Source organism: Podarcis erhardii (genome assembly GCF_964252035.2).
Source record: "Podarcis erhardii genome assembly, chromosome: 13".
NCBI classification, from domain to species: Eukaryota; Metazoa; Chordata; class Lepidosauria; order Squamata; family Lacertidae; genus Podarcis; species Podarcis erhardii.
The window spans coordinates 35,740,582-35,768,574 of record NC_138502.1 but is presented as its reverse complement, the minus strand read 5'-3'; the positions used below and the strand labels follow the sequence as shown (position 1 = coordinate 35,768,574).

Here is a 27,993-nt window from a genome sequence, read left to right as displayed (position 1 = left end):
ACCTGCCCTGTGGGCCATGGGCTTATCCTGCCCGGGGCTGGCCCAGAAAATGCAGCTGAAGTGAGGGCACACGGCAAGGGGGGAAAGGGAAGGATATCTTTCCAGCCTGAAGCGGATGCCATCAGCTGGTGTCGAAGACCCCTTGGGAAAGCTTGGCAAGAGCATGCCAGATGGCGCCCGGCCCTCCATGTCCCCACTCTCGGTAGGAATGGAACGGGACCGCAGAACCAGATGGGAAGGAGCGGCGGGCATGGGAGCAGTCAAGAGAGTTGAGACGAGGAACAGCACATCAGGAGATGAGGTGGGGTGGGAAGTTGCGCCGTGGGTCGGGGAGCGGGAGCTGGGAAGCGAGTTAAAAGCAACCAAACAGAGAAGATGGAAACAGAGGACGCAGCCTCACACCAAAGGCAGACCATCTGTCCCCATTAGGCTCACTGTTGCATGCACCAACCGGCAGCAGGCCTCCGGGGTTTCAGGCAGAGGCCTTACTTAGCCTTATGCAGAGATGCCCGATGCGGCCTAGGACCCACGTACCTACGGGACCGCCTCTCCTGGTATGCCCCGCGAAGGACCTTAAAGTCCACAAATGACAATACCTTGGAGGTCCCAAGTCGCAAGGTGGTTAGATTGGTCTCAACTAGGGCCAGGGCCTTTCCAGTACTGGCGCCAACTAGCTGGAACCCTCTGTCACAAGAGACTAGGGCGCTATGGGACTTGACATCTTTCCGCAGGGCCTGCAAGACAGAGCTGTTCCGCCTGGCCTTTGGTTTGGACTCAGTCTGACCCTTATGTCTTCCTTACGGTTTTGATTTATGGGCTACTTTTAAAATGAGGCTGCTTTTTAAATTGCATTTTAACCTGTATTTTAAATTGCCCCCCCCCCCATTATGTTTCTATTGTAATTTTACTGGTGTTAGCCGCCCTGAGCCCGGCTTTGGCCGGGGAGGGTGGGGTATAAATAAAATTAATTATTATTATTATTATTATTATTATTATTATTATTATTATTATTATTACAACTGATACAGTTAAGCAATTAAACCCTGCCAGAAACCTACCCCCACTTCTAAAGGGATAGAATCATGGTTAGAAACTGAAGTTGCTGGTGGTTGATATCAGGAAAGCAGCAATTTTTTAAGAGACTCTGTTGAAGTAAGTCCCATTGAACTTAACCGGACTTGCTTCTGAGTAGACAGATATAGGATTCCATGGTGATTCATTTAATCTTGAGGATGGAAACCAAAGGCTGAAGCTCCTTGAAAGGGAGGAAACCAATAGCAGGGGTGGGTACTTCTGCTGTTCCCTCTAGAGCTCTCTGTAAACAGGAGTAACCTGAGAATTATAAAAGGAAGCCAAACACTTGGGAGGCATTTCCCAGTTTAAACAGGAGCTGTTGACTTGAGGATAACCTCCAAAAAAGCTCAGTGACATAAGATGCTTCTTTGTGGCTAGAATCCCAAAGAGCCCCACAGGCGTGAGACCCGTTGTCGGTCCAGATCCTGGCCTGAATGCATCCAGCTGGAGGGGCAGAAGTAGTTGTAAATTCCAGTATGAAAAACTCACATGGCACAAATGATGTCTGAAGGTTTCCAAACTGAATTTGGAGTAATCCAAAAACCAGGAATTACTACCTAAATCAGGGATGAGAAACCTGTGGCTTCCAGATCTCCTCAGACTCCAACTCCCATCGTCCCAGATTATTCTCCGTCTTGGCTGAGGCTGATGGGAATTGGAGTTTAGCAGCATGTGAACGAGACCACAAACTGCTAATCTCTGGGCTGGAGTCAGGAAGACAGAAATTAAATCTGTGGGAATGTTTACAGTGTTCAATGCCTGCTTTTGAGCTTCTCCATAGCGTAAGGCACTCTAGGCAGAATAACAGTGCCCGCAGGGTCATAATCGGGAAGTGGAGGAGAATTACAATGTGTTATATAAAGAAACAAGGCAATTTTCCCAGTAGCTACAAAGGGAAACCGGATTATGGGTGCAAACAGGTTCAGAAGATGAAGTTGTGGGTCGGGGAAGATGGTGCTAGTCTGACACCTTGTGGAAACAACCGATACTACAGGAGCTCAGTTGAGACTGCCACCAAGATCCAGAGAGATGTTTCTCCAGAAAGAGATGTTTCCTGGGAGAAGGGAAATGAGCATAGCCCCAAGAAGCTGTGGGGAAGGGAGGATAACAGAGCAAGAGACAAATGACAATGTTAAGAGGGGGTGTCGGAAGCTGAAGGGGGAACAGGGTTTAGTGAGCAGGGAGAGTCTGTGGCAGAGAGAATTCCAGAATTGGAGAAAGAAGCTGAAGCAGGATTGTGAGAGGAGGGAGGCCAAGAGGTAGAGATGAGTCTGGCTGGTGAAAAGTCATGGGTGTCTCCTCCTCCTGTTGCGACCAGCTCTCCTTCTCCTGGTCTCCCAGGACCAGGAGAGGCATGAAGTGGGAGGAGCAAAGGCCAGACACACAGATGCAGTCTCAGAATGCTTGGGGGGAAACCCTGGAGAGGAGGAGACAGGCAACTTTGGAAGTGGGGGACCTTCAGTTTCCACAGCTACTTTATAGAGGCAAGACCTACCAAAGAACAGTTGCTGAACTCATTGGGCCTGGCACTCCTGTGCATATTTTGTTTTTTTTCTAATACAGTAGTACTTAAAACTATGGTTTTCCCAGTAGTGATGTATGGAAGTGAGAGCTGGACCATAAAGAAGGCTGATCGCCAAAGAATTGATGTTTTGGATTATGGTGCTGGAGGAGACTCTTGAGAGTCCCATGGACTGCAAGAAGATCAAACCTATCCATTCTGAAGGAAATCAGCCCTGAGTGCTCACTGGAAGGACAGATCGTGAAGCTGAGGCTCCAATACTTTGGCCACCTGATGAGAAGAGAAGAATCCCTGGAAAATACCCTGATGTTGGGAAAGATGGAGGGCACAAGGAGAAGTGGGCGACAGAGGACGAGATGGTTGGATAGTGTTCTCGAAGCTACCAGCATGAGTTTGACCAAACTGCAGGAGGCAGTGGAAGACAGAAGTGCCTGGCGTGCTCTGGTTCATGGGGTCACAAAGAGTCGGACACAACTAAACGACTAAACAACAGTACTTTGGAAGTCGAAAGGAATCCGTTCTGGAAGTCCGTTCAACTTCCAAAATGTTCAAAAACCAAATTGAAGCTTCTGATCGGCTGCAGGAGCTTCCGATCAGAAGCCGCAGAAGCCTCGTCGGACATTCAGGTTCCAAAAGAACGTTCGCAAACCAGAACAATCACTTCTGGGTTCGTGGCGTTTGGGAGCCAAAACGTCCGAGTTCCAGGGCGTTCGACAACCAAGGTTTGATTGTAAAGAGTTAACCTCACTTACTCTGTGTGATTTACTGCTGGCTTGCTCCTGAGCACTGCAGCCTACTTCATCAGATGCATGAAGCCTCGTTTTAAATTGCAGGCTGATATACACAAGGTTGCTTGGGCACGGGTGGGACTGAAAGCAGTGAGATCAGCAAAAGAATGAAATGCAGAAAAGCAGCCGTTGATAATTATGTTAAAGTGGCTGTTCACATAAACACCACACAAATGGGTTGGAGTTGATAAAGCAAAGATCCTGGCATTGGTCAGCTAATTTGCATGTGTAGTGTTGCTGGTTTTTTTTACCCTAATTCGAGCCACAGGACAGAGCATTAAACCTCTTGGTGAATTGTGAAATCAGCAGCTTTGCAGGTGCAGCCTCTCTTTGAAGTTCCTTGTTCCAGGAATGCCCACCTTAAGGTGAATTACAAAGCGTCCTGTGAGGTTGAAACGTTCCCCCTCCCACTCACTTTTTCCGAATATTGGCATTTCTGCTGCTTTAAATACCTTCTGCTCACAAACCATTAGCACCCACTACTTGCTACATATGCACACAAACACTGTGTAGCCTGAAGGCTACACCTTCATTGTTGTTTCTCACTCAGAAATAGCAGGGTACTTTGGAGAAAGGTACAGTGGTACCTCGGGTTAAGAACTGAATTCGTTCCGGAGGTCCGTTCTTAACCTGAAACAGTTCTTAACCTGAGGTACCACTTTAGCTAATGGGGCCTCCCACTGCCGCCACGCAATTTCTGTTCTCATCCTGAAGCAAAGTTCTTAACCCGAGGTACTATTTCTGGGTTAGCGGAGTCCGTAACCTGAAGCGTCTGTAACCTGAAGCGTCTGTAACCTGAGGTGCCACTGTATATCCATTTGTTTCAATCAGCAGTGTGGGGGGGAATCTTTTTCATATAACTGTAGAGTTGGAAGGGACCCCCAGGGGCCATCTAGTCCAACCCCCTGCAATGCAGGAATGCTTGAACCAACCCAAGGGCCGCATTGTATTATGGTAAGCCTTCTGCGGGCAGCATGCCAGTGGTGTGGGTGGGGGCACAGAAGAGAAAGCGACAAAGCAGCAAATGAACCTTTTGCCTCTGTATAAAAGTAACCTAGTTTCTACACACATCCTTACACAGCTGGTGAGGGGCACCTCTCAGGAAAAGGATGTGTGCCAGAGGAAAGAGTGTGGATTGTGTCGAGTCCTGAAGGTCAAGTACAGAGGCATGGAGGTGCAAAATTGGCACCAGGGCCTGGGCTCCCTCGTCCCTTGTTTAAATAGAAGCTGATGGAAACGCCAAGCCATTTTCATCTGCTCCCCTCTTGCTAGCTCAGGTCCTTTCCAGTCCAAAAAAACCAATCTTTTTAAAGGGTGCCTTGCATCTGAAACAAAACTCTTTATGATCTTCAATCTCTGACCCAGTTCTACAATAAAATGTCCCCAACGGCCACCATCCCATAATGATGTGATGTGCTTTTCTGCCACCTTTGTAGAGTATCATTCTCCACATATCCAGAATTTGCAGACAAGATGTAAGGCAGAAGAGAAATCAGTACACTTTTGGAGGGCAGGAAGATGCAGTCCTACGGCTTGGGAAGCAAAATGGCTGCCCGCACACATTTTGGAATCAGTGTTGCTTTCCAAAACTCATCTGTACACATGGAAGGGAGAAGTGGGGTTGGGAGGGAGAGAGTCAGGACACTTCCTGAGCTGTTGCTGTTTCACACAATGGCAAACTTGGGTTGCATAAGTACAGTGGATTGGGAGGTCTTGCGCAACAAACCCACTTCCCAAAAAAGAAAGAGGCTCCCCACTTGCGGCTGCTGGGGCCCTTGCCTTGTCTTACCTTAGGCAGTTTTGTCCTCAAACATTCTGGTGTGGGCCCAGAATGCATCAGGGCTGTCTGTTTTGTGGGTGAGATTCAACAACATACCTGTAAATAAGGAAGCGCCACAGCTCACAGGGCATGTGGAAAGTCACATGGGCACTTCTGAGCAGGGCTGGGGGAGACCTCTGCCTGAAGCCCTGCAGAGCCTTTGCTAGCCAATGTAGATGGACGGTTCTGAGGTAGACAGACCAGGGATCTGACAGGCCATAAAACTGATTCCTACATCCCTAAGGAACTAGCAACCGACTTGAGTCTTGTCACATTCAACCCACTACACTTCAAAAATCCTCGAGAGTTGGCATCCATTTTGAGAGACAACAGAGTGCGCCTCCAGGGTTGAAGTCAAGCCACTGGAGAATCACAGCGCCTGCTGTGGCTGCAGAGACTGGCAACTCGTAACTGCTGCCTCCTGCGTTGCTTTTGATGCATTTGCAGCACTGAAGTGATCTCTTGGGGGGCGCACGCCTGAGCAGTGTGTATGGAGGTCCTGGGCTGCCCAGACAACAAGACTCCCCCCTCTCAGCCTTGCTGATGTGGTCCAAAGGAAAGCAGAGCAATACATTTGGCACCAGCTTGGCTGCAGGAGTTGCCGGAGGGGGGGTTACAATGCACAATCCAACCATCTTAGGGACTCCACTCTGGATTTGTGTAGTGTTTAATCCTTAGCTGTTTTGCCTCCCATAGATGTCCCACAAGGCAGCGGGTAAATGCTACAGAAATATCTGACTTATTCTATGCAGACTTAAGCACCACCTAAACCTATTCAGATCAAACCTCTCTTCCTTCCTTTGACTTCTGATGGCAAGGACTTGATTCCTACTGTGAAGTGTTGGGTGGTTGCTGGATGCTGGGGGGACAGGTGGTAACCCCTGCTCTGTTCCCTCTAAGCCTCTAGCTCAGCGGTAAAGCCTCTGCCTTGCATGCACAAGGTCCCAGAAACTCTGAACCTGATACCCTAGAGCATGGGTAGGCAAACTAAGGCCCAGGGGCCAGATCCGGCCCAATCGCCTGCGGACGGTCCGGGAATCAGTGTGTTTTTCCATGAGTAGAATGTGTCCTTTTATTTAAAATGCATCTCTGGGTTATTTGTGGGGCATAGGAATTCATTCTTTTTTTCTCTCTCCAAAATATAGTCCAGCCCCAAGGACTGAGGGCAGTAGACCCGTCCCCTGCTGAAAAACTTTGCTGACCCCTGCCCTAGAGAGCTGCTGCAAGTCAGAGTAGACATCACAGACCAATGGACTGACTCAGGCCGCTCCCGGTGCCAGTGTCAAAGTAAGGTTAAAATGCCAAGCCGATCAGTTTCAATGTGTGCAGATCAGGTTGATGTGTGTGTGCTTACGTTTATCTTATCTTGTCCTTTGCCTCAGGCAGCAAAACTTTCTGAGAGGTGAAAGGGAGGCATCTAGGGATGGGAGCTGGAAGTTACCGTAACGGATTCCTGAGTATCTCTAAGCCCCACCCAACCGGGGAAAAGCCAAAACTAATTTGAGATTCCTGCATTACTAGATGACCCTGGGGAGCGCCTCTAACTCTACAGCTATGTGATTTTTCCATGATTGCACTCAATGGGGTTTGCAAGGTCGCTGTGCTTAAGGCTGCACCCCCCCCCATCCGTCCACGCTGCCCTTTTACACGCCCCAGACCCACATTTCGTACCTACTGAAACCCCGGAGCGATTGCCAAATTGGGGGGGTGGGGGTGGATTAAAGGGCGGCGGCGGATCATTGGGGCTGGAGCAGCCCTGGGGGGTGGCGGCAGGGGTAGGTGTCTTTCTGCCGTTGGTCGACAAGAAGAGGGGGCGCCCGGAGGAACCCAGAGCCCGCCCTGCCTCGCTGTAACTTGGGGGGGGGGGCGGAGGAAGGGGGGAAAAACTCTGGGAAGAATGGAACTTTGTGTCAACGTGGCGCCGGCCGGCCAGTCCCGGAGGCCCTCGGCCACGCCCCTGGGCCGACGGCGGCCTCCGATTGGGCTCTGCGGGGATGAGGGGCGTCGCCCTGGCGGGCAGGAGGGCGGGGCGGGGAGACACCAGCCGGGCTGAAGATGAGACGGGGCGGCACTTGCAGAGGGAGCGTCCATCGCGCGGGCTGCTGCTACTGGTGAGCTGGGCGAGGCGCGCTTGCAAGAGGTTTGCATGCTGGGGCTGTGGGGTGCGGGGCTGAATGCAAGGAGGGGCTCAGAGGAGAGGTGGGGCGGCTCGACTTAGGAGAGGGGAAGGGCCCTGCTGGAGACCCTGAGGAAGGGGGGAATCTTTATTAGGGAGAGGAAAATGCTTGTTGGAGACACGCGGGCATTGTAATGCACGGATTTTGCTTTTTTGCAGGGTGCAATGCCCGGCGGATACAGTTAGTCGGGGCATCCTGATAGGGGCTGAGCTTGCAGACTACCGCGATGCCGCGGTGGACTGAAGGAATTGTGATTTCCCTTCCCCCCTCCGCCCCCCACAACTAGCCTCTTGCGTCCCTCGGAAAAGAGCAGCGTGGCTGCGCTGCGCCTTGGGTTGTTGCGGCTCTTGGGTCAGAATTGGTGCTTGAGGTTGGGCAAAAGTAGAGGGCACTGCTAAGGCACTCTTTGGGGGCGGCGTAGGGGGGCTGCACTGGCCCAGAAGTTTGCTTCAGACCCGCATCCTTTATGCCACGGACATCTCACGTGGTGCCTTTGGAGAGTTTCTTGGTCTTGCATCTCCCAGCAGCGAGCATGGCCTATAGTCAGGGATGACCACGTTGGCTACCCTGCAGTATAGCCCGCCTCGCTTCTTCATCCGGCCCGTTTCCTGATGTGAGATGCCGATTCCCCCCCCCCTTTTGTCCTGGGGTTAGACATGCTTCCCTTCCTTTCTTCAGTGTGGAGTGTAGTTACCAGTGTCAGCTTATTCTGAGACACTGTCTTTGTTTAAACTTGTGGCTTCCAAAGTCTTTGCAGTGTTCGACGAGAAAGTCGCTTGTGTTTTCCTTTTCTCTATCTTTGGCATGTTAGCTCTGCTTTCCTTCTGAGGCAAGTTGCTTTGTATATCTGGAAGGGCTCGGTTTTAGTTTTGCACATTTCACAGTGGCGCGGTAGTCTGCAAGTGTGGGTTAGGGAAGAGCAGTATGGAGGAGTGGAGTGGTGTCCAGCTTGTTTTGAGCCCCAAAGTTGCCTTTTCCTAGTGGTTTAAATAATTTGGCATTGGATGTGTCTTCTCTGTACCGCAGCCCAGGAAGTAATGTGTTGTTCTGATTCTGCTGTCACTTTCATCCTCAATAAGCTTTGTTCCCAGCAAAGTGGGGACAGCTTTAATTCAGATGCCTCCAGGAATTGAACATTCTGTATTTTGGGCAGCACAGTTGGGAACTGGCCTAGTTCCCCTATGCTGCTGGGATTACTGAATTTATTCTTCTCCTTTTTTTAGTTTGCCCTCGAAATAGCAGGCACAGTCCTTGTTTCAGAACTTCATCTCTCACTCCAGGTCCTTAGAGCTCAAGAGATCCAGTGGTGTTCTGGGTTAAAATGTATGTAGGAGAACAGATTACAAGCCGGGACTCCTGGGTTCTCTTTGTGGGTCAAAACTCCCAACGCTCTAAAAGAGAAACTTGCGTGCATGGCTGGGTGAGACGGAATCAAAGAAGGTGGAAACTCCTTGTTTCTTTGGTATGGGAGAGTGGAAACAATTGATGAGCTTGGGGGCATCTTATCTATGGTGTTCGTGAAACAATGGTTAGAATCAAAATTTTAAAATACTGTAGTCCAGTAGCACCTTAGAGACCAACTAAGTTTGTTCTAAGTATAGAAACTTTCGTGTGCATGCACACTTCTTAAGCTGAAGAAGTGCTTATACCTAGAAGAAACTTAGTTGGTCTCTAAGGTGCTACTGGACTATTTTTTATTTTTTTATTTCGACTGCGCCAGACCAACACAGCTACCTACCTGAATCTAGTGCTTAGAGTGTTGGACTGAGACTGGGGAGAACCAAGTTCAAAACTGAACATTGGATGAGTTTACGCCAATCATTCTTATTCAGCCCATCCTACCTCACTGGGTGTTGTGGTGATGAAACCGGGGTGCTTGTTCTGGTAAAGAACCATGCATGTGGTACTGAGCTCTTTGGGAAAATATTGAGAAGTCTGTGATGTTTGCTGCCCCCATGTAGACTCTTCCAGTAGAGATTCCATAGACATCCTCACATTAGACTTTCAGCTGCCTCTTGAAGACTCCTCCCCCCCCGCCCCCGCGAACAAACTTGTGCATTTGTTTATATCTTCTCAAGTAGCCAGTCATTTTAGTAATTGTTTTGTCCTGCTTTTAATGCTTTTGTTTTGTTTTTAATTATATTGCTGTGTTTCTGAGAGGGCAATATTTAAATGCTTATATAAATAATAGGAAGAGTTCCCTATCAGGACAGACTTTGCTCGTGTGCTCAAGACATCGATTCCATAAAACATATTTTGTTGCACTGTGCAAAATATGAGCAAGCCAGGGCTGAACTGGTACCCTTGCTGGTACCTTTCCCGGGAAAATCAGAGGCTCGCTATGTCAGGTTCCTATTGGAAGACCGGACAAATGCTAGAGCATTAGCAGTGGCAAAGTTTTTATCGGTGGTTGCAAGAACCAATGATCCCTATATTCTGAACAAAATGCTTGTTTAACCTGGAGGTAGGCTGTATGAACTGTGTATTGCTTTGTAATGATTTGTTGGGTCTCTGGACCGTAATAAAGATTGATGATGATGGTGATAGGAAGAAACTGTAATAAATAAATACTTGTTTAAAAGGAGTGTAGTGGGGTGAAGCATGTAGCAAATATCGAGAATCATAGAATTGGAGAGCTGGAAGAAACCCTGAGGATCATCTTAGTTCAGCGTCCTGCAGGAATATGCAGCTGTCCCATGTGGGGATCGAACCTGCAACCTTGACGTTATTAGCACCGCGCTCCAATCAACTAAGCTAAGTCAGATGATTTTGAAATGTAGGCAATGGGACTTCCTGGCATGCGAGGAAGTGGAATAGCATTCTTTCTCCACCGTCAGTTATATTGCACTTTACGGAGTATAAGAGGACAGGTCCCTGCCCACAGGAGCTTACAAGCTAAAATTGACACAGGGCAGATGACGGAGAAAGGGGTAAACGGGGAAGCAATATGTAAGTTGCTGTCTGGACAGAAATTAAGTGGTTTCCAGCTGTAATGTTTTAAGAGATATGGAAAATAAGGTTTTGAATTAAGTAAAAACTAATGGTGAGGATTTGCTGAATTTATAATTTGAATTGTAATATAAGAAAGGGAGGTATGAGGAGATCCGGAAAATAAGTTAAAAGAAAATAGGTAAAGGGAAATTTTATGTGTTTTTTAGTTGTTTTTATATATATATATTTTGTATTTTTGTTGTTTCTTTTTTGTTGTTTTATAATGTATTATTCTGGAAAATTTCAATAAATATCTTATATAAAAAAAGCAATATGTAAGTTGCTTCAGTTGCATGTGCTTAGACTTAGTTATGGGCTGAGTTGTACCAGGGTGTGGGAACCGGGGGCGTGCGCCAAAGGCTTTGCTGGGGGAATGGATTTTGAGAGGGCGTTTGAATGAAATGAGAGAGGTGGATCCAGGACAGGTGTACTCAAAGGCAGTTCAACGTATCTGGGGCAGCGAAGGAGGAGGGACAGAGCCTTTTGAGGGAGCAGAAGACCTTTGGATGTTGGATGGGGGTGAAGCTAAGGAGCAAAGATATCTCAGGCATGATTGTATCAGGGTGTAAATGGCAATGAAAGTACGTAGTGAGGAGACTCTGGGAACAAGGATTCAAGTATTGCGGGACTGGTTTGTGTGTGTAAATAAGAGGATAAACAGGGAGGCTGACTTTTTTTTTTTTTTTTAGGTTGTATTTGAATATTTCCAGGCTGCACTTTCATATGAAAATATTGCTGGATAGCTCTGCTTGTTAGAGTGTGGTGCTGATGCCAAGGTTGCAGGTTTGATTTCCATATGGGACAACTGCATTGCGGTGGGGGGGCGTGTTGGACTAAGAAGATCCTCAGGGCCCCTTTCCAACTTTGATTCTACGAAATATCACAAGGCAGTATACCAACCAAAAAATACAGTATTGCAGTGAAAATAAAGAAACACATCAGTTTAAGCTGGATGTGAAAGAATCTCAGATTTGAAAGTCCAGAGTAGCACAGTTTTTAGAAGGCACCTGAAAATGAGCAGAGGCCCTCCTGCCAAACTTCTATTGGCAAGGAGTTCCACAGGACAGGGCTTGCTAGACTAAAGGCTTGGCGCCTGGTAAAGGCTAGTCAAACCATAGGGGAGGGCACATGGGATCCCAAAAGCCAACAGATGGTGGCTAATATTCCCTTGTCATCTTCCTGTCTTGGAAGCGGTGTGGAGTGTAGACCCATTTGGAGCAAAGCTGGCTGGCTCATGATTTATATATGCACCGTGTGTGTGTTTTCTTTCCTTACTGACCTTTCTTCCTTGTTCCCAAGTTGTGTACAATGGCTTGGCAGAAGATGCTGTTTTCCTCCTGCCTGTTGACTGTGTGCCTCACGTGGGTCTTGGCCAAGCCTCCCCCCGACAAAAAGGACCGCGTCCACCATAACCAAGACTTGAGCGACCACCCTCACGACGACAACCAAGATTTCCAATATGATCACGAAGCCTTTCTGGGCAAGGAAGATGCCAAAACGTTTGACCAGTTGACTCCTGAAGAAAGCAAACAGCGGCTTGGGTAATTGGAACTCTGCTGTTGGGTGAAGAATTTTGCATCTTGAGGAGCTGAGGGAGGAGGAGCAAGCTTCTAGATGTGTGCGGTTGGTGGCATCTCATGGGTTAAGTGGGGGGGGGGAGACACACGTGAGTAGCATTCCCCATGTTCTATGGGTAAGGCTTTAGTGCCTTGCATAGTACATTGCCCATCTTCACAAGCTAGTGAAACTAGAATAAATTTCGCACAACAAGCAACCTTAACTAGCATTGATTTAGGTCAGCTTTCCACAACCTGGTACTCCAACTCCCATCAGCCCCAGCCAAAGGTCAGGAATGATGGGAGTTATAGTCCAAAACATATAGGTTGGGGAAGGCTGATTTAGACAGGCTGCATAATCCAAGTGTTCTTGATACAGAATGTGGGTCATCCCGATGTCATTCGCAGGCAGTTTCAGAGCACCTGAGTACAGTGGTGCCTCGGGTTAAGTACTTAATTCGTTCCGGAGGTCTGTACTTAACCTGAAACTGTTCTTAACCTGAAGCACCACTTTAGCTAATGGGGCCTCCCGCTGCCGCCGCGCCGCTGCTGCACAATTTCTCTTCTCATCCTGAGGCAAAGTTCTTAACCCGAGGTACTATTTCTGGGTTAGCGGAGTCTGTAACCTGAATCGTATGTAACCTGCAGCATATGTAACCCGAGGTACCACTGTATTGCCACTTGCCTGCCACTATGGCTTCCAGCGCATTGTTGATATGGCGGTTAACCTTTGACCCTTTCCAGATGTTGAACTCCAGTATGGCCCGTGGTCAGGGCTGAGGGGAGTTACAGTCCAGCAACATCTCAAAGGCCGCAGGTTCTCCACTCCCGCTTAATAGCATAACACCAAGACCCCATTACGATTAGACAAGACATTATGCAAAACGCAGCAATCTGACAATTGTGCAGTGCCTTAAATTTCATCGCGTTGACCGGAGACAGCACTTGGCTATCACCATGTTACTCTCTTTTATTATTGGCCAAACACACACGAAAGAGTGCTGCAGAAGTCCTGTCACACATTCCTCAAATGCGTAAATGGGCATAAAGTGTTCAGGGGTGGGAACACATGGTCCTACCTGCTCCGTGTTAAGAGGGAAGGTCTAAATGGGTATCTCAGTGTCTCAACATGCTTAGAAGCCCCTTTAGACCATGGGCAGGCAAACTATGGCCCGGGGGCCAAATCTGGCCCAATCACCTTCTGAATCCGGCCCATTGATAGTCCAGGAATCAGTGTGTTGTTGCATGAGTAGAATGCATTCTTTTATTTAAAATACATCTCTAGGTTACTTGTGGGGCCTGCCTGGTGTTTTTACATGAGTAGAATGTGTGCTTTTATTTAAAATGCACCACTGGGCTATATGTGGGATATAGGAATTGGTTTTGGGTTTTTTTTCAAAATATAGTCTGGCACCCCACAAGGTCTGAAGGACAGTGGACTGGCCCCCTGCTGAAAAAGTTTGCTGACCCCTGCTTTAGACCTTCCAGATCAATGCAGGAAAGTTTGGGGTATGGGCAGTCTGTGGCCCCGATGTCCAGGGTGGAGTAGGGCGTGCACACCTGCTTGTCCCCCGCCCCCCCCCAATTTCGTGCCCACATGCGTTCATCTGGATGCACAAAGAGGGATTTTGTGTTCCCACTAAGCCAGTCTTTGGTGTTCTTCCAGAGAGGCCCAAAACTTAATTTTAGAGATGAGACCTCCCAACCATTTCAAACTAGTTTCCTTAAGGCATCAGGTTTTCTGCCCAGCAGAGCAGAAAACTGACTGGGCAGTGAGGCATTCTGCCTGGAACGGGGAGAGCCAGTGTGGCATAGTGAAGAGAGCTGTAGCTTTCAAATGTCCTGCCTCAAGCCAGGCCTTTCCTGTGCTAAAGCACTCCCAACATGTCTGCCACAGGAATTGCTGTGAATTCTAGAAGTTTCCAGGGTATATTATAGGCCACATATTTGGTTCGTACAGGGACCTGGCCTGGCTTTTTGAGCCTCATCACTTGGCCTGTGTGAATTAAGAGGATGTTCTGTGAAATACCTCCATGCGCGTGTGTGTGTGTGTGTGTGCGTGCGTGTGTGTTTGTGCAAGGTAAGGTTGGTAACTGTGGATACACTAGTTTCCAAGGAAGCATGTTCACCATTACTGGCTTTTTAAATTGAGGAACCCCTGCTAAAATTCCAGTTTACCTCAGGACTTTCTGAAACCCTTAGGATCTCTTGGTCTGGGAAGACTTGAGTCACATTACCATTGATTATGGGTTCCAGTTATGGGCTCCTTTGAAGGAAGGTGTAAGGTATAAATTAATGATGATGATAATGATAATAAATAAATAAATGCCCTCAAATCCAATGTGGTGGTGTGGTTAGGGTGTTAAGTTACAACTGAGGACACCCCTCAGTTATGATGCTTCTTGGCTGTCCTTGAACCAGTCACTTCCTCTCAACCTAATGTACCTCAGAGGATTGAGGTGACTTTTTTAAAAAAAATGAGAGGGGAGAATGATGTCCCTTGCCTTGAGCTCCTTAGAAGGAGCGTGGGCTGTAAGTGTAATAAAAAAATTTCCTCGGGTTGAAGTCTCCTTCGTGCCTCTTGAATATGAAGCGCCCTGGGTGGCCTTGGACAAGTAACTCTCACAGGTTGGCTGCGAAGATAATGAGGGATTTAATTCCCATTAGTGCCAGCCTGCAAGCAGATGCCCCTTATACCTGCACCTCTGATGAGAACACTCTTAAGGAGGGGATACAGTGGTACCTCGCAAGACGAATGCCTCGCAAGACGAAAAACGCGCAAGACGAAAACGTTTTCCGTTTTTTGAGTCGTTCTGCAAGACGAATTTCCCTATGGGCTTGCTTCGCAAGACGAAAATTCTTGCGAGTTTGTTTCCTTTTTCTTAAAGCCTCTAAGCCGTTAATTGCCACTAACAGATAGGTAGCCGTGTTGGTCTGCCATAGTCAAAACAAAACAAATTCCTTCCAGTAGCACCTTAAAGACCAACTAAGTCAGTTCTTGGTATGAGCTTTCGTGTGCATGCACACTTCTTCAGATACGTATCTTCTTCTTCTGAAGAAGAAGTGTGCATGCACACGAAAGCTCATACCAAGAACTGACTTAGTTGGTCTTTAAGGTGCTACTGGAAGGAATTTGTTTTGAATTGCCACTAAGCCGCTAATAGCCGTGCTTCGCAAGACGAAAAAAACGCAAGACGAAGAGACTCGCGGAATGGATTAATTTCGTCTTGCGAGGCACCACTGTATCTTAAGGAATGGAGAAACTGGACGGGTGGGGGAGGGGTTCTCCCTCTGTTATAATATTGGAGCCAGGGACCATCTAATGAAGTTGAATGTAGGAAGACTGGGGACAGACATAAGGAGGTACTTCTCCACACAGTGCTTAGCTAAACTGCCAGTGAAGGGGGAAGGAATGGCTTTCTGTGCAGTCAGTCTGAAATGGGACCCAAAATCCTCAGGTTTTTCCTGATCCAGAAGGCTACACCAGGAAACGTACTAGCTCCTGCCTCTCTGAGCTGAGGTTTGCTGCCACCAGCTCTTCACCAACTGACTTTCATGCAAGGACCAACCATTCTCAAGGCCTACAAGTGATGAATATGAGTTATTGAGGTGAGGGAGTATCAAACACATACCTGCCCACCCCCAGAGAACAGTGTGCTTGCTTTCGTCCACTCTTCTTAGACCCAAAGAGAAATAGCATAGGACCAAAGAGATGCTGGAACAGTAGAGAGAGGGGGGGAAAGGGTTGCATTCAGTCAAGTTCTACTCACAGAAGACCCACTGAAGTTAAAGCATTGAAGTTTTTTCGTGTCCATTCACTTAAATAGATAAATTGTTCGGTCATAAACATAAGCACTCACAGTAAGATGATAGAATCCAACTCATATAAGATTCTATCATATCTATCTATCACGTGCCCATTAATTGCAGTGGGTATCACTGTATGATGGAGGCTGGTACACACCATCTATTAAAAGCCTCCAAAGAATCCTGGTAACTGTAGTTTACCCCTCACAGAGCTAGACCCCCCTGCACCCTTAATTAACTACACTTCCCAGGATTCTTTGGGAGAATCCATGCACTTCAAATGCATGGTGTGTAAGCAGCCTGAGATTGGGTAGAACCCAGTGTCTTGTGGGCAGCTGAACCATAACAGGCCATTTTAGGAGCTTTTAAATAAAGTTTAAACTTTATTCAGACTTAAATTAAGAGTTTAAATAAATAAAGAGGACAGCAAAAGAAAAGAAAGAGCAGTGCATGGGGGAAAAATAAAACACTTTTAGAAAACTAGCTAAATCTAGCTTTACATTCACACCAAACGAGGATCCTCCTCATAAGTAATGCAGCATCTTGGGTGGTCAGAAGGCAGGTAAAGGACAAGGAAGGATGACAGAATGTTGGCAATATTCCATTTTTAAGAGCTTTTGACCCCGGTTGATTAAGATTGGCAACTGGCTCTGACCAATCACAGGAGTTGCCCATAACCCAAAAAAAAATGCATAGGGGTGAGAGGAGGAAGAAAACAAGGTGGCAGAGGCAGGAAGGTGGGGTGGGCGGCTGTCAGAGTCAGAGAACAACTTTTACTTTGTGTATTGGGAACGTGGCAGAAGCTACATGGTCGTTCTGCCTCTAGAAAATGGAAGCTGAGTGAATGCAGGTCTTTAAAGGCTGGGGGTAATGCCAGATGTGGCTGGCGCTGTGGTCTAAACCACTGAGCCTCTTGGGCTTGCTGATCAGAAGGTTGGGGGTTCAAATCCCCATGACGGGGTGAGCTCCCGTTGCTCTGTCCCAGCTCCTGCCAACCTAGCAGTTCGAAAGCATGCCAGTGCAAGTAGATAAATAGGTGCCACTGTGGCTGGAAGGTAAATGGTGTTTCCATGCGCTCTGGCTTCTGGTGTTCCGTTGTGCCAGAAGCGGTTTAGTCATATTGGCCACACGACCCGGAAAGCTGTCGGTGGACAAACACTGGCTCCCTCGGCCTGAAAGCGAGATGAGCGCCGCGACCCTGTAGTCGCCTTTGACTGGACTTAACCATCCAGGGGTGCTCTGAATACTAGCTATTGGGACTCACAAATAGGCACAGCTCCATTGTGTTCAGTTCCTGTTTTGGAACTTCTCAAAGGCATCTGGGTGACCAACTGAGAGAACAGGAAGCTGGACTAGATTAGTTGGGCCTTTGGAGTGATCTAGCAAGTCCTTTCTCATATTTGTATTATGGACATATCTTTTTTTTTTTTAATATTTTTTATTCAATTTTCCATCCATAACAAAGAAAACAAAACAATAAAGAACATACAACACGTATAATTTCAGAGTCTTAATTTCATATTCCTTACTCTCCCGACTTCCTCATACCTCCCCTTTCTGCATTCTCGTGTCGAATTAATTAATTAACAAATCCCTCCCTTACTTTCAAATTAATTGTAAAAACATTCAGTTTCTTCCACTTAACCGTTATCGCTATTAACCCCTATTTTTCTCATTCAACATCAATCTAGCATTCACTGATTTTTGAATATTTCTTTAAATAGTCTTTGAACTTTTTCCAATCTTCTTCCGCCGTTGCTCTTCCCTGGTCTCGGATTCTGCTCGTCATCTCTGCCAAGCGTATTATGGACATATCTTGGCCATTTCCCTGCTCTCTAAGCCTCTTTGTTCTTGAACCTTCCCTCTGCAGAAAGATCGTGGATCGAATCGACCGGGATGGGGACGGTTTTGTGACTCAGCCTGAGCTGAAGGAATGGATCAAGCACACTCAAAACCGCTACATCTACGAGAACGTGAACAAGAACTGGAAGGACTATGACAAGAATAGTGATGGCCACATCACTTGGACTGAGTTCAAGAATGCCACTTATGGCTTCTATGAAGGTGTGGGCGGAGGAAGTCTTGTGTGTACACACAGGAGAGTGGGAAGGGTGTGTAGCGGATGTAGGCCACCTGAGAGATTTCAGCAGGTTCTAGTTCAACTCTGGAATCAGGTGGAAGAGCTATTTAGCAGGAGGGAATGGCTGGCATTGCAGCATATATAAAAAGCATCTTGTGTCTGAGTAGTGTTGTGGAGTAGCCTGAGACCCCAGGCCAAAATACGTCTACATTATTTAAGGAACTGGAGTGAATGGTAAAATGCTGGTTCATGCTTTCCCCCGTAACATCATCCTAGAACATTGGAAGAGGGGAATGCACCCCCCCCATCAAAATTGTGGAGGATATTTGAAGAAAGTTCCTCTTTCTTAGAGGGCTAGCAGAAAAAAAGGAAAATCTCAGAAATCCTCTTTGGTGTTGGAGGAAGGCCTTCTGAGGGATTTTAGCTTGGCTCTGTCTTAAATGTCCAGTTATCTGGGGATAACAGGCTCCAAATGCTCTCTGATCTGTTTACGCCAATAAGTTTCTAGCAAAATTGGCTGATGGGCACAAAGACAAGTGCTCAAGCTAATCTGCTTGCTCTCCATCACTTGTTGCTAGCAACCTAGTTGTAGCTGGCCAGGGCTCCCAGGGCTGGCCTGCAGCCTTGGGGGGGAGGGCAAAACATTGGCCTCTCTCTGCTTCTGGCAGTTTTGTGACCTCCTCGTGCCAGCTCTGAGGAAGCAAGCTGGTTCGCTGGCTATGAGAAGCCAGTTTCATCTCCCAGAAATGCACAGAGGACTCACTGGCTGACGGCTGGTTGGGAGATGGCTACATTGGCCCCTTTAACCATCAGCATTATTAAAAAAACCAGATTTGACAGCACAGTCATATCATTGGTGCTGCCCAGCTATTTGGGGGGGGGGGGACCTTTGCTGAACCAATGAAAAGGTTGGTGCCAGGCAGGCCTTCCTAGAGAGAGCATTCCATTAAACAAGGGGCTACCACAGAGAAGGCTTGTTCTATTGTTGTCACCCTCTGGGCCACCCTTGAGAACGGCCTCGGATGATGATCTTGGGTCTGTTGGAACATGCCAGGGGGTCACATGCAGCCCCCGGGATGAGACAAACCTCTCTGGCGTCTTCCTGATGAAGCACAACCACGGGACACTTATAAATCATCAGTCCCGGTGCACACCAGTGACACATATCTTGAAGGCTATGTGCACACTCTTATCAGCAGAGTTTAGCAGAAACGAAGTGGAGTTTTGGTGTGTGCATTCTAAGTATTTATTAAGCAGTATATTCTTTTTTTTCCAAGTGAATTTTTATTATTTTCCTTACATATTCTTTCCCAGCAAATTGTAATAACACCATACATTCCCTTTGACTCTGCCGAGTCGCGACCCCCCTCCCTCCCCACAACTGGTATATTTATCCTCTTTCCATTGCGCACATCATTCTCATATTAGTACTATTATACATTGGAGGTATTATGTCAATCCTGCTAGTGTCTTGACCTCCTTACAATTCTTCTTTAAATATTCAATAAATTTACTCCATTTATTTTGGTATCTTTGATCTCCCTGGTCCCGGATCCTCCCTGACAGTTTGGCAAGTTCTGCATATTCTGTCAACTTCGCCTGCCACTCCTGAATAGTTGGTATATCTTGTGCTTTCCATCTTTGGGCCAGAAGGGTTCTCGCGGCAGCTGTAGCATATATGAACAAATTTTGATCTTCATTTCCAACATTTTCTTTCTTTTTTCCTATACATTTTAGCTAATTTTACTGGTGTCAAATGCCATCTATACATCATTTTTAGCAAGTTTTCCTTTAGAGCCATGCATCCTGTAAATCTCGAACTCTCCTTCCATAATCTTTTCCACGCATCCAATTCAATGTTATGCCCAATATCAATTGCCCATTTTATCATTGATTCCTTTACTTCTTTGTCTTTTGTATACCATTCTAGCAATAAACTATACATTCTTGATAAAATTTTATCTTTACTGTCTATTAACTCGATTTGGAATTTCAATTTTTTATCTTCGAACCCATTTCTCTTTTTATCTTCCTTTAATAAGTCACTGATCTGGTGGTATTGCAGCCACCCTGTTAACATTTTTTCAATTTGGTCATATGGTTTGAGCTTTATCCCTTGGTCTGTTTTCCTAGTAATAGCCTCATATGTTACTCTTTCCCCTTCCATGTTTACTTTTTTTGTTGTCAACACCTCAATTGGTGATATCCACCACAGTGTCTTTCTTTCCAGGAGGTTTTTATTCCGATCCCATACTTCATATAAAGATTTCCTAATCACATGGTTTAGAAAACCTTTATGTACCTTTACTTTGTTGTACCATAGGTACGAATGGCAACCGTATCTATTGTTGTGGCCCTCTAGATCTAATAGGTCAGTGTTTTCTAAAGTCAGCCAATCTTTTAACCATACCAAGCACGAAGCTTCATAATATAAAGTCAGGTCTGGTAAATCAAAGCCTCCTCTCTCTTTCTTATCTACTAGTATCTTCATTTTTATCCTTGGCCTTTTCCCCTGCCAGACAAATTTTGCTAATTTTTTTTGCCAATCCTTAAATTGTCTTATCCCTTTTACCACTGGTATTGCTTGAAATAGAAATAACAATCTAGGTAGTATATTCATTTTTATCACAGATATTCTGCCTAATAATGACAATTTTAGTCTGCTCCATATATCCATATCTTTCTTAATTTCTTTCCATACCACCTCATAGTTGTCCTTGTACAGGTTTATATTTTTTGTTGTCATCCAAATTCCTAAATATTTTATTTTTTTAGCTATCGCGATTCCTGAATCTACTTCTAATTCTTCCATCTCTTCTTTCTTCAGATTTTTTGCTAGCATTTTCCTCTTGTTTTTGTTGAGTTTAAACCCTGATACCTTCCCAAACTCTTCCATTCTTTTTATTGCCTCTTTCACACTTTGTCTTGGTTCTTCCAACGTTAAGACTAGATCATCTGCGAAGGCTCTTAATTTAAATTCTTTTCGTCCCACCTGAATGCCTCTGACTTCTGATGATTCTCTTAGCTTCTTGTTCAAGACCTCTAGGATTGTAATAAATAGCAAGGGAGACAAAGGACATCCCTGCCTAGTACCTTTAGTTATCTCAAAGTTATCTGATATGTTGTTATTAATTATTAACTTTGCTTTTTGGTCCGAATAGATCGTGTCAATACCTCTCAAAAAATCTTCACCAATTCCTAATACTTTTAAGTTTTCTTTCATGAAATGCCAAGAAACATTTTCGAACGCTTTTTCCGCGTCTATAAACATTAGTACTGCCTGTTTCTCATTTCTGACTTCAAGGTATTCAATTATATTTATCAGGTTTCTTACGTTGTCCCTTAGTTTCCTCCCCGGCAGAAAGCCTGTTTGGTCTTTGTGTATCACCTTATTTAACACCATCTTTAGTCTATTCGCTAGTATATATTAAGCAGTATATTCAGCTCAAAGGAATCATGGTGTCTCTCCTCTTTCTTCTCCAAGAGAGAGAAAAAGTAAGTAAGTACAAAAGTACAGTAGAACGGAAGAGATAAGACTAGCTTCCATTCTCACACTTCCCAAACCTAGACAGTAAACACAGACATGTGATGTAACAATCACACATCCAGCAACGGAGGAGTGAAATGCTAACAGGAAGGTTCATATGGGGAAAGCTGAACATCTGCAGCAAGCACTGTCACCTAGTCATGTAAAATCCCACTGATTTAGAACTCTGGGAAGTCAGGGTTCTAGATCGTGCAGGGAGCAGAAATAGCTCCCTGCTGCACTATACACCCAATGGGGGGAGAACCAGTGAAGCAAGCCCTTGCTCTCCACCCCCCACAGTGGGAATGCCTGTGCGTGACATGGCACCCTTGGGCTTCACATATACTTCTTGCCTTTGATGCCATTAGGAGAGGAGTTTGGCGATCTGGAAGACAAGCACTCCTACCGGAAGATGCTGGCCCGGGATGAGCGGCGGTTCAAGGCAGCTGACAAGGATGGGGACATGACCGCGACGAGGGAAGAGTTCACAGCCTTCCTCCACCCCGAAGCATTCGACTACATGAAGGACATTGTGGTGACGGTGAGTCTAGAGAACTCTTGGTGGGAGGAGAAGGCTCTGGTAGACGAGGGTTGCACACACACTATGCCTTTATAAAGCACATTCAAAATGCATTTCTCCCCTCAAAGAATTCTGGGCATTGTAGTTTAACCCTCACAGAGTGACAATTCACATAAACCGTTAACAAACTACAGGGCCCTGAACATAGCTGTCAACTTGAAAATAAGGGATCAGCAGCCTCACCTGTCCCGAGGACAGTCTATGGGATATCTAACAATCTGGGATAGCAGCGGGAAACGGCGCTGGAATAAGGGAATTTCCTGGGGGGGGCGAAAGGGAAGGTTGACAGCTATGGCCCTGAATTGACTCTTCCCTTGTGGCTTTCAGAGGAATCAGCCAGCTGGCAGGTTCCTGCTAGGGGGGGTCTACTGGACTTATCGCTGCCATGCCAAGAACACCTCATGTGTCCCAGTCGACCAGGGACTACAGCCCTGGGCCTCAGACAAGCTCTGCACAGGCCTAGATGGCAGCCATTTTGTGTCGCTCTTTGTCTCCCTGCATCCTGTCTAAAACCTATTTTTTCCTCTCCACAACTGGCCATGACTTCTTGTGAGGGTGGAGCTACCCCACCACTACTACAACGTCCTTCCAGGTGAGCTGCTAAAGCAGGTGGAAAGCAGCTGTGGCTCAGAGACAGAGCACTTTGGCAGAAGGTCCCAAGTCCAATCTCTCTGCCATCTCGAGGCAAGGCTGGGAAAGAACCCCGCCTGAGACCCTGCCAGTCAGAGTAAGCAATACTGAACTGGATGGAGCAAGTGACGAGAATGGTCTCTATTCTGCATAGCAAGAAACCATTTAGTCCTCCCCAACTCCACCCCATTCACTTTTCAGGACCTTCCCACGTTGCTGCGGATGTCCCATATCAAATACCAGCAATGAATACAAATCACCTCTTGCAACGGTTGCCGTTATTTCTTGAGTTTGGCAGGGCTCTGCTGTCCTCCATGCACAGGTCTGTGTGGCGAGGAAGATGTATCTCCTTTTATAATGATCAACCACACTGGTGTAACCTGCTTTCCTTTCCCCCCTGCAGGAAACCATTGAGGACATTGACAAAAACGGGGATGGCTTTGTCGAAGTAGAAGAATATCTTGGTAAGGTGGAAGGGCTGTGAATGCACAGGATTTGTTTCTTTGCTCACCTGCCTAATTTGGCTCCTAAGAAAGTGCCCTGGTCATAGGACAGAGCATAATAATTGTTATTTAGGATATAGGAAAATAACTATTTATTTTTTAAAAAAATAATAATCAAATGAAGTAGGGTTCTGCCAGACTGTCAGTATTCTGCAGAAGGGATTCAACAACTACAGAAATTTTGCAGTTTGAAGCGACAAGGAAATGGCCTGGAAAAGTAGGGTGAAGAGATGATAAATGGGAATACATGTAAACACCCTACAAGCAAATCGAGAGGAATGCTTACTGTCATAGAACCACAACAAAATGTTCAGTAAAGACAGGGCATAGTCTAACCTCCACATAAGCATTGTGCAAGTAAATCAAGATGGTGAGTGTTGAATAGAATGCCACCTGGAGGAGCCTTTCAGTAAGAACGGCAACACAAAAAACCTCCAAAATCTGGTAGTACGGGTAGCTTAGCTGATTTGCTAAGACGAATTGAGTCAGTCTTTCCAAATCATGCTGAGTGTTGTGAAAGGCTGTCCTCCATTTTCATATATGCTATTAAACAGTGCCATTGTTGTCCAAAGTCATTGTCCGGCCTTTTTGCCTCTCTCAACTAAGTTGTTGGTTTCTCTGGGGCAGGTTTCTTGTGGGGAGAGGGAAAAGGTTGTCTGCCCCCTGCCCCTTATTGAACAAGGACTTGGTTGACTAGAGAGAGAGGCCACTTGCTTTGGTCTTCCCAAATAATGGTGGCAACTGTCTTTTTAGAAAAATAACATGTTTATTTATTTATTTATTTATTTATTTAGCTTATTATTACCATTGATATCCCATTTTAACTCCAAAGATCTCAAAGTGGTATGCATTCCCTCCCCAATTTCATTCTCTCAATAACCCTGTGAGGGTAGGATGAGAGATTGTGACCAGCTCAAAGTCACCCGTTCTTGGCAGAGTTGGGATTTGAACTGTGGTCTTCCGCGTCCTAGTCTTAACACGCTAACCACTACACCAAACTGTTTTCTGTCTTCTGACCAGGCGACATGTACAGTCCTGAAACAGGGGAGCCTGAACCTGAATGGGTGAAGACGGAGCGTCAACAGTTTTTGGATTTCCGGGACCTCAACAAAGATGGCAAAATGGATCGGGAGGAGATCGGGCACTGGATCTTGCCAACAGACTATGACCACGCCGAGGTGGAGTCAAAGCACCTCCTTATCGAGTCGGACAAGGATAAGGTGAGGATAGAACCAGGCACGGAAAGGAAACCAGAGAGGGAAAGCACTAGGATTGTTTTGCTTTTAGTAGACAAGGAAAAGAGAGAAAGATGGGTGAGTTACAGGCAGAGTTGGATGGGGTGAAGTATTAGAACAGGAGAGATGAACACCTATGCGCAGGTAACATGAGCTGAAGCTTTTTAATTCCTGGTACTGATAGGGTGACTTTCATTCTAAATCTCCTGTCCGGTAAGTGGAAATTTAGAATGGATGAGTCTCAGCAGAGGGGATGCTTAATCCTTTCCCCACCAGCTATTTCTCTGCTTCCAAATTGTGCTTGCTTCCCATGGGGTTGTCCATATGCCTGCACCTTTATAACGCTGCAAGGGAGCGAGCCCATTTGGCGGAGATGAGCAGAAGCAGAAAAATGGCAGGTAGGGAAAGGATTAAGCACCCCTCCCCTAGGCACTTTCCCCACTCGAAATTCCTTCCTCCCATAGTTGCCTTTCTTACATAAAAACAGAAGCAAGACTCTTGACAGCTGGAGCTGCCACCCCCATACTTTCTCATCCGAATGAAGGGAGAACCATTTTTTTGGGGGGAGGGGTGTCTCACCATTCCTGACCCTGGCCTAGCCAGAACTCCTGCTGTTGCTTGTCATAGCCATTCTGCCTCAAACCAGAGGCTGTATTTCTCGGTTTGAGAAAGATGGAAATGGGTCTGTGGTTGCTAAGCAACCACAGAACATATTTCTTATCTCTGGAAAGTCAGAGCTAATGGGCTTGATCTGGGGAGAAAGCACACAGTCACACTCTATCTATGGGTACAGGTCTGGCTCAGTTTTGACTAGCAGGGGAGAGCTTTCCTGTTTGAGTATCCCATTTTGGTAAGTGGCGCAAGGCTATAAACAAAGCCAGTTTCTGGAGCAGGAAATCTAGATCAACAGTGTTCAGTCCTGCCTTTGATGGTTTTTTTTTCCCAGTTCCCCAATGTCAGACAAATGGATTTCATCCTAAGGAGGGAGATTTTTAATTTGCCCATCAAATGAGCTCATTAATATTTGGACTAACTATGCTTTGAAAATACCTTTTTGGTACCCTCTGCCTTGGTACCTAAGGGAGAGTAGAAAACAGGATCTCAAATAGCTTTCTTGCACTTATGGTTGCAGTATCTCTTGATGGGAGCAAACTATTCTGCTGGGCTTAAAATGCAATACAAATTTTATCAGGCTGTCACAGACCTGGTAAAAACAAGTGATAACCATACAGGGTTTTTTTAAAACTCTGCACATAGTTAAAAATATATGGTACTTATATGAACTAAGGACAGAAGCAAGTTAAGGTACAATTAAAATACCGAATTCCCTTTATGGGGTAAACTTTGCAGCAGAAAGAAGAAATCTAGCAATGTTGTTCATGCCAGACAAATATATAAACTAAATACCATTCAAAAGTCCTTCCTGGCTATTTTAATACGACAGGAATAAACAACCTATTTCGTTATCTTTGTAAAAGTTGCATACAAAAGGAGCATGTGTTAATACCCCAAAACATGTATTAGTACCCCAAAACAGTAATCTAGAACAGCTGAAGGCAGGCAATTAAATCTAGCCCTAAATTTGTAAGGAGTTAAATTGGAACATTGAGGATTTAGGAGGAAGCATAATCTGTCTGCCTTCCATTATAGTGGACATTTTGTCCAAGGCTGTGGCAAGCTGCCCAAGTTCCTCTCCCAAGTTGTCCATTATATAAAGAGGCAGAGGGAAGCTTACAAGTAACCGAATTAGCATCCCTTAGACCACCCTCCACAATTCTCTTCCTCAAAGAAAAATACATGCCTACACAGGTGTGCGTCCCATGGAGTTCAGTGCAGTGTATAACCAGGTAGGTTGGTAAAGGATTGCAGCCCTGCTAGATCGGACCAAAGGCTCCTGTTCACACACTGGCCAGCCATATGTCCATGGAAAGTCACCCAAGCAGGGCATGAGTGAATAGTGCTCTCCTGTCCTTGATCCCAACAACTGGTATTTGAAACACGCTGCCTCTAATATAGCCATCAGGACTTGTGGGCATTGTTAGGTAGAATTCACAGAGGGTAAGACTAGCCCCCTTTTTACAGCTGCCCAAGTTGGTGGCCATCTCTGCATATTGTAGTGAAATTCCAGGGTTTATCGAAGGACCTAAAACAGCAATCCCACACACCAGGGATGGGGAATCTGTGGCCCTGCAAATGCTGATTACCCCATTCCATCGTCCCTGACTGCTGGCTGGGGCCGATGAGAGTTGTAGTCTAGCAACACCTGGAGGGCTGCAGGTTCCCCATCCCTGCTGGACACACTTAACCTAGGAACAAATCCTACACACATAGGATTGCACACATTCTCAAAGCACGCACATAGGATTGCAGTAAGTCTTGAAATGAGGAAAGGGTAGAAGTTTTATACGAAGTTCTTTCTGTATTTCCTGGTTGTTGAATGGTGTGTGTGACATAGCTAGGGACTATTAAGTGTGATGGTGACATTCCTGTTTTCTCTCATCTTCCTTCAAATCTTGAACAGGCAACTCGAATGATTCCAATAATCCAGTCCCTTAATACGTAATTGACTAACAAGGCAAATGCAATTTAGGGGTGGGGCGTTCAGAATAAAATTACCAGGGGCGTTAATTGGGTTGTAATTCTGTCCTTATCTGCTTGCCTCCCTTTTCTCTCTCTCTCTCTCCTCCTCCCTTTCCTTCCCCATCGCAGGATGACAAAATAACCAAGGAAGAGATTTTGGACAATTGGAACATGTTTGTGGGGAGCCAGGCCACCAACTACGGCGAAGACTTGACAAAGGATCATGACGAGCTGTGATCCGAGCGGGAGGGGAACATACATTAGGCATCCTCCTGCAACTGAGGGCCAAGGGGTGGGGTGGGGGACAAAGCACACTCCAGAAGGAAATTTTGTTCTTATTTATTGGTATGAGGGCCTGCTTAAGCTTTCTGAGAAACCTTGTGATGGCTGGCATACCTGGGTGGGTTTTCTTTTACACTCCATTCCTGCTCGCCTGCACACTCCCACCTCGACAAAGCACTGTGAAGCTTGCTACACTACAAAATTGTGTCTTACACTCCAAAGGACGAACAAAAGGCGGCAGCTTAAACGTTATGCTCAACCCACCTCCCCTGGCTATTGTGGCATTCAATCTATTCTGCAAGGGCTAATGTTGTGTTCAATGTTTGCGGATCTCAAGGGACCCACTGACCCTCAGATAGGCTCCTGCGTCTGCTTCTCTAAGGGGCAAAATTCTAACACACACAAACACTGTGCTTCCCACAAGCCCATTTTACCTTTCTAACACTCACCCGGGACCCTCTTGAGGGCGCAGATGACCTGAAGAGGGTCAAACCGAGAGCAGAAAACCAACTGCTGGTAGTACATACTAAATCACCTCCCACAAGCTACTTTTCGTTGATGTAAAACCAGTCGTGGGCGTGTTGCCTGCAGCTGCGTTGTAATGTCTAGTTCGCCCTGTGACTCGGATTAAGTATTGCTCTCTTGAGGTTCTGTGGTTCCTCTCTGTTTCCCCTTCCTCTCTAGGATGGCAAGCTTTCGCGGGAGGAGTTTATGGAGTTTCTTCGGCAAAGTATCGCCAGCGCCAAAGACTATGAAGAAGCAGTCAAGACGCTGAAGGGCCACCAAGAGCTGTGACCTCATGACTGTAACACTCTGGATTATTAATAAAACTATTCCCCACCC

At 46.3% G+C, this 27,993-nt stretch overlaps 1 protein-coding gene across 5 annotated transcripts; it reads left to right on the top strand.

The window, feature by feature from the left end:
- The first annotated feature begins 100 nt into the window (after nucleotides 1-100).
- Nucleotides 101-27,993, top strand: RCN3 (reticulocalbin 3). Of its 5 annotated transcripts, none has more exons than XM_081838108.1 (7): nucleotides 101-301; nucleotides 11,671-11,912; nucleotides 17,605-17,798; nucleotides 21,709-21,881; nucleotides 22,954-23,014; nucleotides 24,074-24,273; nucleotides 27,835-27,993. In XM_081838108.1, the coding sequence occupies exons 1-7, from the start codon at nucleotides 116-118 to the stop codon at nucleotides 27,943-27,945; spliced, it is 1,167 nt and encodes a 388-aa protein (XP_081694234.1). In that variant the 5' UTR covers nucleotides 101-115; the 3' UTR covers nucleotides 27,946-27,993. The 5 variants fall into 5 exon arrangements, with proteins under 5 accessions (XP_081694234.1, XP_081694235.1, XP_081694236.1 ...); XM_081838109.1 differs by having other exon boundaries at nucleotides 26,998-27,993; XM_081838110.1 differs by lacking the exon at nucleotides 101-301 and adding an exon at nucleotides 7,183-7,314.

What these genes read in the sequence shown, in the direction of transcription:
- RCN3 (XM_081838108.1), top strand. Translation starts at nt 116, where the DNA reads ATGCCATCAGCTGGTGTCGAAGACCCCTTGGGAAAGCTTGGCAAGAGC. An exon ending in ACAGCACATCAGGAGATGAG is followed by an intron (nt 302 to 11,670) that starts GTGGGGTGGGAA and finishes CTTGTTCCCAAG; the next exon opens with TTGTGTACAATGGCTTGGCA. An exon ending in CGAAGTAGAAGAATATCTTG is followed by an intron (nt 23,015 to 24,073) that starts GTAAGGTGGAAG and finishes TCTTCTGACCAG; the next exon opens with GCGACATGTACAGTCCTGAA.